Source organism: Saccostrea cucullata, unplaced genomic scaffold (genome assembly GCF_032062105.1).
Source record: "Saccostrea cucullata isolate Sc308-1 unplaced genomic scaffold, CSIRO_AGI_Scuc_v1 ctg6021, whole genome shotgun sequence".
In the NCBI taxonomy this organism is placed as follows: domain Eukaryota; kingdom Metazoa; phylum Mollusca; class Bivalvia; order Ostreida; family Ostreidae; genus Saccostrea; species Saccostrea cuccullata.
The window spans coordinates 28586-41733 of NW_026935968.1; the positions used below are offsets into that span (position 1 = coordinate 28586).

General features: G+C 33.5%; 1 protein-coding gene across 1 annotated transcript; it reads left to right on the top strand.

Moving 5' to 3' along the window:
• Positions 1-207: 207 nt before the first annotated feature.
• Positions 208-1786, top strand: LOC134244378 (uncharacterized). The gene has a single exon (XM_062726656.1). The coding sequence runs from the start codon at positions 230-232 to the stop codon at positions 1709-1711; it is 1482 nt and encodes a 493-aa protein (XP_062582640.1). The 5' UTR covers positions 208-229; the 3' UTR covers positions 1712-1786.
• The last annotated feature ends 11362 nt before the right edge of the window (positions 1787-13148 follow it).

Genomic DNA, 13148 nt, shown 5'->3' on the forward strand with positions numbered 1-13148 from the left:
GCATACCTTACAACTAATACGTGAAATGCTAGATATATGCTCAAAATTTTATATAGTGACACATTAATACACTTAGTTTAAAGCTGACTCTTAATATTATGATTTGTATAGGTACACCTGTTTGTTGATTGTGCATATGTAACATATCTCAGCTAAAGGTCAAAATCACTTCACAGTTCACTTACCGCTACTTCAAATCTAGGTCATAGGTAGGAGACACTCAACAAACATGGCCGCCAGTAAACCAAAATATCCACCGGGCTCTCCTCAAGAGCATATAGAAATGTGTAAAACCCACGATTTACCTATTGATGTTATATGTGAGGACTGTGATGAATTCATTTGTGGTAAGTGTGCCAGAACAGATCATAAAGAACATGAATGGAGCACTATACCCACGGCAGCCAGCCAAAGAAGGAGAGGTCTACTTAACTTACTGAAGAAGATCAAGGAAGAGAATCTGCCTGGGATTGAAGAAATGCTGGAGAAAGTTTCAGATAAGATCACAGAAAATAAAGAACTGTGTGACTCTGAGATTAAAAAGCTTCAGAAGCATGTTGATGAGATAATGGCAAGTTTGACAGAAATCAGGAAAAATAATGAACGAAGATTAACAGAGGATTTGGAGGAAAAAAATAAAAAGTTGAACAGTGTGAAATCTGAGCTAAACAAAAAGAAGGAAGAAATAGAAGAGATGGTCAAGTTTATGGAGGATAACAACAGAACCATGTCTGATTACAGTTTCATTGACAACCACAGGGAACTGACTGAAAAGCTGACTGGTCAGGATGGTAATTTTAACAATTTTAATTATTCATTAAGATACGTTAAAGGAGAAATCAGTGACGAGGTGATGGAGAATATGATAGGAAAAATTCAGGATTTAAACAATATCACTTTGATTGAAACAAGCTCATTTAAATATGGAGATCAACGAATATTTGTGTCGAAGGCATTGTGTGAAGATCAGTGTTACGTAGGAGATATAAAGTCACCTTACATTGAACAAGTAAACAAAGATGGTGAGAAAAAAGTTAAATGTAATATCAGACCTAATGATCTGTATGTGACTGATACTGGTGATGTTTATTTCACTGACGTTAGTAACAATGCCATCAGCTGTCTGTCACCATCAGGATCTGTGTCTACAGTCGTCAGTACAGATCCACTGGAAGCATTGGGCATCTGTCAGTCAGTGGACGGTGGACTACTGGTCACCTTGAGAGACAAGAAATCAGATCGCTTTAAATTAGCGCCACAAAGCAGACGTCTGGTGAGACACATCACAATGACAGGTGACGTCATCCATGAGTATGAGTACCAGGAGGGCGGTCAGACCAGTCTGTTTACAATGCCAGGCAGAATCACACAGAACAGTAACAGTGATATCTGTGTTGTGAACCGTACAAGTGGCAGTACAGGTGAACTAGTGATTTTGTCTCCCTCTGGTCGTATGAAGTCTGTCTACCGTGGACAGAACCTGACAGAAGCCTTTAATCCAGATGATGTAGCGTCTGACTCCCTCTGTAACATCCTTGTTACTTACTTTTACAACAGACAGATCCATCTTCTGAGTCCTGACGGGGAGTTCCTGAAGTTCTTACTCCAGGAAAATGAAGTAAACCATCCAGTCAGATTATCACTTTACAAGTCTTCACTGTGGGTGGGATACTATGAAGGACTTGTCAAAGTGTTTAAATACACAGTGTAATTAACTGGAATTGTGATTTATCATCCTGTGAAATCGTAACAGATGCCATAAAAACATCATTGTATTCAATCATTAAATTTTTTGTATATCCTCATTCTAGATATAATTTGCTGTCAAATCTTAATACTAATAATATATATTTCGAGGCATCTGTGTTTATATTCTTAATTATTCTTACTTAAACTTAAAAAAACTCTTTTAATTGTAATTTTTGATTCTTTCCTGTAGATTTATAAAAAAAAATTACGATACATATCCTGGTATTTCCCAGCATTGTACTGCAGTCATACTTGATGTAAGATTTCTATGATGCTTCTTGGGGTGATTAGGGGAAGAAGTACACATAATCATATACTGTATGACTCGGTTTAATTACTTCATAGTCTCTGATAATATATATTTAAACCTGAATGAAACCACAGTACTTGAATAATATTTTGACAGTTTGTTTGACTAACAATCTTTTATAGAAATATTTCAAATTTTTAAAATATCCTTGTAAATATTAACAAATTAGAAATATAAAATTAAATACATTTATCCACTCTTCTCAGGATCCATGTACATGAACCCCACTCCTAACTTTGTTTTTTAGAGATATATTGTACATCTATAATACTTGAATAAAGTACTAGTATCTCTACTTTGTCTTAGTCATTCAAATGAATGTGCTTGAAGCCTTCTGCAAAGTGTTTAAAAGTACATATTCAATGACAACTCTACGTAAATCAAACCAAGATTGGAAAGAAACCTTTTTACAGAGAGGCGTAAACTCATTTCTGATCTCCTGACAATATATTATATTCATTACCTGATTAATAGAAAGAAATCTTTCTGTAGAAAGACATAAGAAAACAATTCATTAAGGAAAAGACAATTGAATTATTTGTCTGTTATTATACCCACGTTAGCAACCAATGGCAGTAATTCATTAAGCACGTGGGTGGACCACGGAGACCCTAAACTACACTGCGTTATAGTCGATCTCTTAGGGGAAATATATTCAACAGTTATTTAAGGTCACCGGATTTCTTCTCTGCAACCACTTAACCAATTTCCACCAAATTTGGCATAAAGCATCTATAAGTAAAGAGGAACAAAAATGTTGAATTTCATGGTACATGCCCCCCCTGGGGCCTGAGGGGTGGGGCCAAAACAACTTAAATTTATGCAATCTTTAAAAATCTTCCTCTTTACTCCTGGGCATCAAGCAGTCAAACCGTTAGCATGAATGTCCTCTACCAAAATTGTGAAGTTCATGGCCCCAGGGTAAGGGGTTCTAGTGCTAGGGCGGGACTCTATTGATTATATAGTAAAAATGCAATATTTCTTTGAAAATATTCTTCTCTGCTCCTGGGTATTATATAAACTAAGTAAGTACATAATTATGATGAGGAAGAATGCCTCTATCAAAATTGTGAATTTTATGGCCTCAGGGTCAGAGGTTCCGGTGTTGGGGTGGGGCTCTATTGATTATATAGTGAAAATACATTAATTCTTTGAAAATCTTCTTGTCTGCACCTGGGTATTAAACAAATTAACTAAGTATAAAGTTATGATGAGGAGGAATGCCTCTTCCAAAATTGTGAATGTTATGGCCCAAGGGTCAGGAGAAAGCTGGTGTTAGCATGGGTCTCTATAATGATATTATTTCTTTGAAAATCTTCTTTGTTCCAGGGTATTAAACAAACTAAGTATATAGTTTTGATGAGGAAGAATGCCTCTTCCAAGATTGTGAATTTTATGGCCCCAGGGTAAGGGGTTCTGGATGTTACGGCGGAGCTCTTTTGAATTTATAGTGAAAATACATTAAATCTTTGAAAAATTTTCTTATCTGACCCTGGGTATTAAGCAGATGAATCATCTATATAGCTATAGTGAGCAAGGGTTATTCTTTCTGAATTGTGAATTTCAATACCCTTTTGTCAAGGCTACCATGAAAGGGGAGGGGGAAGCTTTACTTATATACTGAAAATGAATTAATTGTTTCAAACATTTTTGATAAGCAAGGGTGCCTCTTCCAAAATTGTGAAATGTGTGGACCAAGGGTCAGGGGTTCATATGTGGTAGTGGCACCATTGATTATTGTCGAATATTACTGATTAATCGAAATGCATTTGTTTGTTCCCCTACTTTGTCGATGGGTATTAAGTAACCAATTGAAAGTAAGCATGCAAGCGTATAGCTATGATAGGTAACGGTGCCTCTTTCAAAATTGTGAATTCCATGACGTGAAGTTTAAAACATGAACCAAATTCAATGATTGGAAAGTTGTTGCATAATGATCAGGTGACCTATAAGTCCCATGGGCCTCTTGTTTTTTAGCTCACCTGAGCCAAAGGCTCAAGTGAGGTTTCCTGGTCACATTTTGTCTGGCGTCAGGCCGTCTGTCTGTCTGTAAACGTTTCACATTTTTGACTTCTTCTCAAGAACTACTTGATCAATTTCAACCAAATTTGCCACAAAGTATGCTTGGATTAAGTTGATTCAAGTTTATAAAAATGAAGGGCAGCATCTTATTCCAAGGGGACATAATGAAAAATTAGTGAAAAAATAATGACATCTTTAAAAAGATCTTCTTCTCAAGTACTACTGGATCAATTTCAACCAAATTTGCCATAAAGTATCCTTGTATGACCTGGGTTCAAGTATTTGAAAACGAACGGCCACACCTTATTCCAAGGGGTGATAATAAAAAAAAATAGTGAAAAATTAATGACATCTTTAAAAAAAATCTTCCTCTCAAGTACTGTTGGACCAATTTCAACCAAACTTGCCAGAAAATATCCTTTGGTGAAGGGGAGTCAAGTTTGTTAAAATGAAGGGCCACTATTCCAAGGGGAGATGATTAAAAATTAGTGAAAAATTTATGGCATCTTTTAAAAAGTCTTCTATTCAAGAACCACTGGGCCAGGAAAGATAGAACTAAATAAGAATAGAAACATCCTCATTTAGAATAGTAGGGTTCTTCATAAGGGGTTTTACAATGGCGCCCTGTTCATAGGAACGGAACGGGGGGTCGATGGGTGGGGTTTGAACAAACATGAATCTACACTACATGAAAATGGTTCCACATGTTACATCTTTGAACAAGCTTGAATCTACACTACATGAAAATGTTTCCACATAAGTTACATCTTTACATGCCAAGTGGATCTTGAGAAGATTTTTAATTTTTTTTATCATCAGCTTATAATTACTTAATGAACTATTTGAATAAACTCAAACTTTATGAATGATTATTTGGATGATAACGGACATAAAATAAAAAAGAAGACATATCAAAATATTTTTGCATAAAGTCAATTTTTGTGGCTGAAACTTCTAGGAGTATGCAAACAGTATTTCAATGCAAGTCTTTTATTGTATCATATTAGCAGAATTTTTAGTGAGGATTACCGAGGCCCAGTCTAGTTGGGAATTACGAAAACGGAATGATAAAAAACTTTAATTCTTGGAAGTTTGTTTGTATGTATTATGCTTAGAAAAATTAGAATGAAATTTTGTTACCTCGCCTGTATTGTAGTTAATGGGGGCACTTTCAAGATATGGACCATTTTTGGTGTTTTTATACCCAATTACATACTAAAACTCCCCAATAAACAAAGTAATTGACAAATAAAAAACAATAAATGATGAAATGTTTTGTTTTTCAGATATATCATGCTATTTTCATTCCTCTTTTGAAAAATGAAAAGAAAATTGGAGGTTGTCTTTATTGCAGTGAAAAGGGAACATATCAAAACACAAAAATAGGACTTATTTTATCCAACTAGATATTTTTAAAAGTTACAATGGGTTTACATAACATCAATAAACGATTGTAATACTGTATTAGTTTCTAAAAATTAAATAATTCTTACATCATAAAATAATTTTCTCTCCATGGTTTATTTATTTTTCTTATCACACGACGTTGTTCTACGTGGAAAAGAAAGGGGGTGGGGTAAAAAGGCGACAAAGTTACGAATTTTACTAATATCAGGTATTATATAGAAAAATAAAATATTTCGGTGGTTGCATTTGAATGAATAAGAGACTTTTTTTTTTCAACTCCAGCTAATCCATGCACATTTAAGTCCGCATGAAAAAGGTGTGTGTGTGTATAAACTCTTCAACATGTTCATGAGAAAGAATAAAATCGTTTACTTTTGGTTGCAGTGTTTGTTTGTTTTTTCTAACTCACTAATTGCAATAAAACAAGATAAAATTAATGAATCTGTACCAAGAAATTGATACCTCAAAGTAAATTATGCTCTACAGTTGATTATCAATTCTAAAAAAATTAAAACATGTAAATAAAAGAAAAGCCAGAATAAGCCAGCTTTCAACATGCACAGTTTATAGAGCTACCAGGTATGGCAAGATCAGCGAAATATTTTAGCGCAATTTGACGTCATTTAAATTGTGACGTTATTGTATTCAATTGTGACGGCAGTCAAGGGTACTGTGACGTGCCCGAGTTAAAACGTATGCTCAGAACAAGTAGATTGGGCCTCGTTAAATTTTGGTAAATAAGCAAGAGTGCTGAGATCACTAAAATCGAATATTGCTAAAACTAAAATTGTATTTTATTTGTTATGGTTTATTTAATGAGAATTTTAAAATTGATTTTAAAATTAAATCACGCTAAAAATGTAATATCAATTTATAAGAATGCTAAATCTGCATCTTGCTTAAATTTCCATTTATACAGTATACATGTATCTATTTTGATTTCAGTGACAGACGATTTTCCTGACTGACTTTACCAGTCCTGTAAGAAAATGGAAGAAAACTACACCAAGGTTATAAAAAGTGATTACATTTTTATGATCAACAATTTAGAACCTCTTTTTTAAAGAAAGAAACAAAAAATTAAAATTTTGAAGTAAATCTCTTTTGACTGGAGATGAGAATACTTTAGGTAAAATTTCACATGCCATTCTAATAATCTTAATTCAATAAACTGACCGTTGTCAGGAAATTTCCCTAATTATATTTTCTTTTGGTCAGGCTCAACAGCTGGGACAGGACGGATTACAGGAGATTTACATTCAATGTTTTGATATTGTGTGATGCATTGTGGGATCTCATATCTGCCGTCTGAACACAAATTGCAGAGAGAGAGAGTGTAGAAAAAAGATTCTCAATGACAATGTTACCAGGTATGTACGAGGGCGCTATTTTCACGAAACCAGTCAAACTTTTCAGATAAAATCTTAACCTGTTTTCCAATAAATATACAAAACTTTGGTGCTCTCCGGTGCTCATTGAAAAATATACAGCTGTTTTAATTTGATAAATCTTGCTTCACGGAGCATGCTACATTTTGGCACGTTTACATCACAAAGACTCTTTATCAAAATTAAAAATTGCACAATTGTAGCGCAAAGAGATTTGTTATATTTTACCTGTCGAAAAAGTATTCATGAAACATCACTGGGAGGAATTTTGGCTCAAATTGGAGGGTATATGTGACGCGCCAAGCAAAAACCTCCCTTAAGGAAGAATTTTGACATTTTCAGTTTTTTATTGATTCTTGTAGAGTTTTTCTTTCTCTTTCGTTTGATGTATAACATAACATATATTTCTGTGTATAAATGTGTAAAATATCGCACGACAAAGACGGAATATTTACTTTGACGTACAGTGTACGCGTGCGTAACTTCATGAATTTTCATAACGTAAAATCGTAAAATGACGTGAAGCTATATACATGTAATGATTTGATGAAATATATTTTCAAACATTTGATTTGATTCCCTTAAGAATATCAATAATTAAGATTTTTAATCGTTATGATGAAAATAAACATTCTAAACTATATCTTTGAAAAATGGAAAGAAGGGGGGGGGGCACCGAAATGATTGACAAGGGCAAAAGAACAAAACGTCACTCAAATAAAAAATCTTCTCTTCCTCTAAAAGCTATTCCAATTTATGTCTTTTTAATGCAAGAAAATGGCAGACAACAGTAAAAGGAAATAAGCAAAATTTAGATGAAAAAAATCCAATTGTGGTAGTACAAACTATATGTGCTCATCTTCCTAAACGAGCTTGGGCGAGCATGTCAACCCTTAATCTCATTTGGTAGAGCACTTGACTGGCAAGCCTGAGGCCTCGGGTTCAACCTCAATTAAGCAGACGCCATTAATTGTCTCTTTTACACTATCAAAGTAGTTATCTTAAAAAAGCTTGAGACAGCCCCTACCACCTCCTCCCCCGGGCATTAAAAGTCTACACAATACATAGTAAATAAAAAGAATTTTTTTGTCATAGTTTACATATTAAATACCTGAGTTTTTAAAGAGTGCGATAGGGGGTTTTTTTTCATCTAAAGGATACCACATTTCTTTTACCACGTCTACTATATGTATTTACATGTTTTAATTTCGAATGTTTTACTACGGGAAACAAATATGCATCATCTCTGAAGACTTTTTGGCTTATTGATAAGATATTCGGCATCCAGGAATAAATTTTATTTGTCTCTTATAGTAGAGTTCGATCCTTTCCTTCTTTGGATGTCGTTATGAAATCAGTCTTTAATTCACATGAGGAACTTGTAAGTTGTCAAACTTGTTTCCAATCCTTTTGTATATCTCAATAAATGCGTGTTCAAATCAAAAACAATTAAGATGAGCTGCATCAAATTTTAAAGTGTTAAATTAAAGTTTAAACCATTATTTCTTGTAAATCTTTAAACATTTGATTAATTTTTCCTGGCCCTCGATTTTTTATTTTATATTTATGCTTAAATTATTGAAAAGAAATATGTTAAGAATCATTTCGTAACTAAATGAGTTTGCATACTTTTCAGTAAATCAGAATGTAACACCCACCCCATCCAATAAAAAATATGTATATTTTTAAAAATATGGTTTGAAAAAGAAATTCTGCAATTTATATGTATTATGAGGATGACCATGAATTAATTCTGATTGATTATTGTATACTAACCGAATAACAAACCACAATATCAGAATATACATGTACATTAATCCCACAAGTAACACACTCCACAACTTCATTTACATTCATTTCTATACATGGGCTATAAGGTCTATCCCAAACTTTACCGTTACCTTCCTGAGAAAGTACATGCACACATTATGATTTATTTTAATCATATCAAATATTCGTTGCTTTTTAGCATTGTTTAAAACATGCATGTTCAAACTTGCAACAGAAAGTAAGAGAATGGGTAACACATTCTTCATATTCTACCATTATCGTAAAGGGGGGGGGGGGGGTGTCTCGGCTATGAAAATTCACGCTTAATAAATTACCTGAACTAATATCAGACAAGTTCTTTATTGACTTTGACAAGAACAAGGCACACATGTACAATCTTAAATTGTAACGATAAATCCTTTCTCTTAAAACATAAAGCGTTTTGATAATTTTGCACAAAACTCCCCATATACATATGTACATGTATACTTGTACATGTAGGCATGTATGCATCGTCGGAAACCTACGGGTGATCTCGTCTTTACTTATCACAAGACGCGATCACCCATGGGTTTCCGACGGTGGCATGTATGTACAATGCGACTTTTGCAGGAAAAAAATTATTGAAATTGTTTTAATTTGCTACATGTATTAAATCACGTGTAATTGGTAGCAAACTTTCATAAATTGAAATGCATAAACAATTTAACAGAAGGAAACAAAATTATTATTTTCCAAGGTAGATGTGAAATCATAAAATGTTGGTAGTAAAATCTTTGTCGGGGAAATAATTATTACAGGTTTAATATACCCTTAATATTGAAGGTTGAAATAAAATCATTAAAATGAAAATTTATAATTCTTAAAATGTTTAATGTAAACTGTTATTCTGTTCTCAGTTCAAAGGGCTTAAAAAGCACCGGTGACTGCGTAACATTATGTTGTTTTCAGTAATCCAAAACGTTAAAGTCACCTCTTCACCTTATTTTTTCTTCTTTGGTAGAAAAATCATGCTAACACGTAAAACATTGGCGTCGGAAGCAAATTGAAAGTGGGGGGGGGGGGGGCTAAATGTAAAAAATAAATTAAACCTTCAAAAAAAACCTGACAAAAAAAAAAAGAAAAGAAAAGAAAAAGAAAGGTGGGATGTCCTTTTCACAAACACGAAAATCCTATTTTTTTTGGGGGGGGGGGGGGGGGGTTAGGTTCGAACTTCAGTACCAAATTTTTTTTTCCAAATACCCCAGTCCCCCCCCCCCCCCCCCCCCCGTTCCGATGCCTATGTAAAATTATATTAGGTTGGAATGTTTTAAAAGTGTTCAAATAATTTGTATTAATTTGTAACATATGTATTACTTCTATCAATTTTAACGATGTATCATGTAACCTCAACAAACGGGTTATGAATACATAACAGTGAAGCAAAATAACGGAATGTTTAATTTTTTCCCCGGAAATGTCGATAAACATATGTCAATCTGTTTCATTCTCAATCATAAAATATCGTAGAAAGTGGGACAGTCACTGTACAATGTATGCGAGCATCCGCACTGTAAATTTACGAGTTTCAAAAGAGATAGAGCAGGCACAGGAGAACGACCGGGAGCGAATTTTTCCTACTTTTTATGCGTACAACATGAGAAAGTATTAAACAATAACAAAATGAATTGAGAAGCTCAAAAGCTCTTTCTTCAAAATATTAATTTTAAATCAACAGCTAAAAACTAATTCCGGAAGAAGTGGCCAAGTCAAATACTCTGTGTCGTATCTATAGAGAATTACATTTTTAAACTGAATTAAAACTTCAATTCATATATTTATCAATATCCTTGGCAAGCCATCAAAAATTATGTACAGTTCTTATTACTTGCACACAAAAGTGCAACAAAGACGATGTATTTTTCTATAACTTACATCATCTACGGAAGTGAAAAAGATGTAATATTATATACTTCTTCGATTTAATTATGGTTATAACGTGGTATTTGATTGGATAAGAAATTGCTTTTTATTGCATAAAAAATTGGGTTACCTATGTCACAATCACTTGCATAAAAAACACATTGATCCGCCTGACGTAACATTTCAGTATTGCACAATTTTTGTACGATTTTTTTTATATAAACCACAGCGTTATCAGTTGGGTAGCTAAGAAAGGTAATTCAGGTCAATTTTCACTGCATCGCTATTTTAAAAAAGATACCTTACGTAGTTTAAAGCTCCTGTTTAATTTTTCTTGCATGTGCATCACGATATAACAGCTGGAAATTAGCAGCTTGAATTTAAAAATCTTTAATAAAAACTTGTTTATTTGACATTTTAAGATGAACCGACTAAAATCTTTTTTAAACCTCCAAATTATTTATTCCGGAATTTTCTCATCTAATCAACAACAATTTTTTTTAATTTCAGAAACGCCTTCTTTCAATATTGAACATTTCCGACAAAAAATTCGACCTACCTACCGACGCAATTTTTTTAAAAAATGAATAGAAAGACGGCAAACAAACTCCATTTTAAAAACGGCCTTACGCTAACTTTTTAACCATCACTGGACATCTTATAAAATATACTCTTAATAATTGTGAAAAGGATACGTCACACAGATACTTGACGGAGAATAACTTTTTAAAGAATAAACTACATCAAACCACACCCAAGAATCTTTCTCAGCATATAAATAAAACAACATCCCATTGTTCTGCAGGGGAGAGTTTTTTTCTCTAGGAGGCGTTTTTACGTCGCATTTACCTTATTGACTTTAGACGCGTCTTTTGACGTTACGTCATAATAGAGATAAGGGAGGTTTTTGCTTGGCGCGTCACATATGACTGTTTTATAGCCATTTATAAATAATCAATGCATAAAAACTCTGCCAAAAATCGGAACGTCATTGAGCGTCATGGAGCACTGCACTACGTAAAAATTATGTATGCAGACAGGGAAATGTCTAAAAAGAGATTAAAATGTGCAAGATGCTGCCGGGAATTTCCTACACATACAAAGGACAAAAGTTTTCAAATGGTTGTAGCTTTACAAGAATGTAAGGATTAACTTCAGTACCCCTTTATTGCATGGACGTTGTGCCTTTATGGGTTTTGCAGTTTCCTTACCTGATCGATTAACTGCGTAGACTTTTTCCCCCAAGATCTCAATAATATCCGAATCAGTACAAAAGACATTATAGTAGAAAATAACATGTCTTGGTATAGATATTCAAATTTAGAGTAGGAAAAAAAATAAGAAAAATATGGAAAAAATGAAAGATTTAATGAACTGCGACAAAGCTTAACGGGTTGAAATCTGGCTGTCACGTCGCCTTACGTCAAGTGATTGCTACGTGAATCCCATGACCTCATAGTAAAAATCGTTGTAAATTTTCAAGATTGTAATAAATGGACCTGATTTTTTACATACAAATAAACAAAATGTAGGAATTTATTCAGACATAGGTCATACTTTAAAGTACACAATAGATTTTCCGTAATTCAATGTGTCCGCGAACTTTTCTAACAACCCTCGTAGAGGAGGTTATTTTTATACCTTGTTCAGCAACATTAAGGATTCTCAATAATCTGCACACAAAATAGTTCCAATTGTCTGATATATTTTGAAGTAAAAACTGATTTTACCCTATGAATTTAAGTGAAATAAATTAAAATGTATATTGAAATTACATAATTTTTTAAAGGGATTAAAGCTTTATTACATTTCATGAGATCAAGATTAAATGGTGAGTTTTTTCTCCATTCAAGTACATGCATTTGCGTGCATTTCCCATTTAAGTAGGCAAACTAAATTTCAGTTCATCATGATCAGTTCTTTGAACAATTTTGCAGAAGGTAGATGGCTGGTACACTAGTTAAGAATTAGATATTAGGTAAACTCAGTTACTTCACCATTTTTATATAATTTAATCATCCCAAACACTGTGGTACATTTATTTTAGATTGGTGCAGTCAAAGTTGTTGGACCTGTACTTAGAGAAGTTTATGGTTTCGCCCACAGCAAAGAAAGAGGAAGTACACTCGTGTATTCAGAGACTCTGACAATGGTAGACAAGGGGGTACAGACAGACATGATCAAGATTACAGGTGAGGTAAACAGGATGTAGAATAAAACAATAAAAATACTTTTTTACCTCACCTCAAAAAGTCGAGATAACTTATGCTATACCCCAGACTTGAAAAAATCCGTTGGTTCTGTCGACAAGGCCGGTAAAATTGTCTGGACTAATCATATTTTTAAGAAAACTTACATCCAGAGGAATCGTTTGAAATAAATTGAGCATAATGCAAATTCAATAAAGGTAGGGATTGTGATGCGCAGCTTAAGGGAACAAATGCAGAAAAAATGGCAATATAACTTGGCACACAAGTAGGCCACATTAAGATACATAATTCTTTGTAACAGTTTGATTTCAATGAAAGGTGTTGTCATGATAATCAAAACTAGAAAATTCTTTGAAATATTTTCAAAGTCTTGTCAAAGACTTCTGGTTA

What these genes read in the sequence shown, in the direction of transcription:
- LOC134244378 (XM_062726656.1), top strand. Translation starts at nt 230, where the DNA reads ATGGCCGCCAGTAAACCAAAATATCCACCGGGCTCTCCTCAAGAGCAT.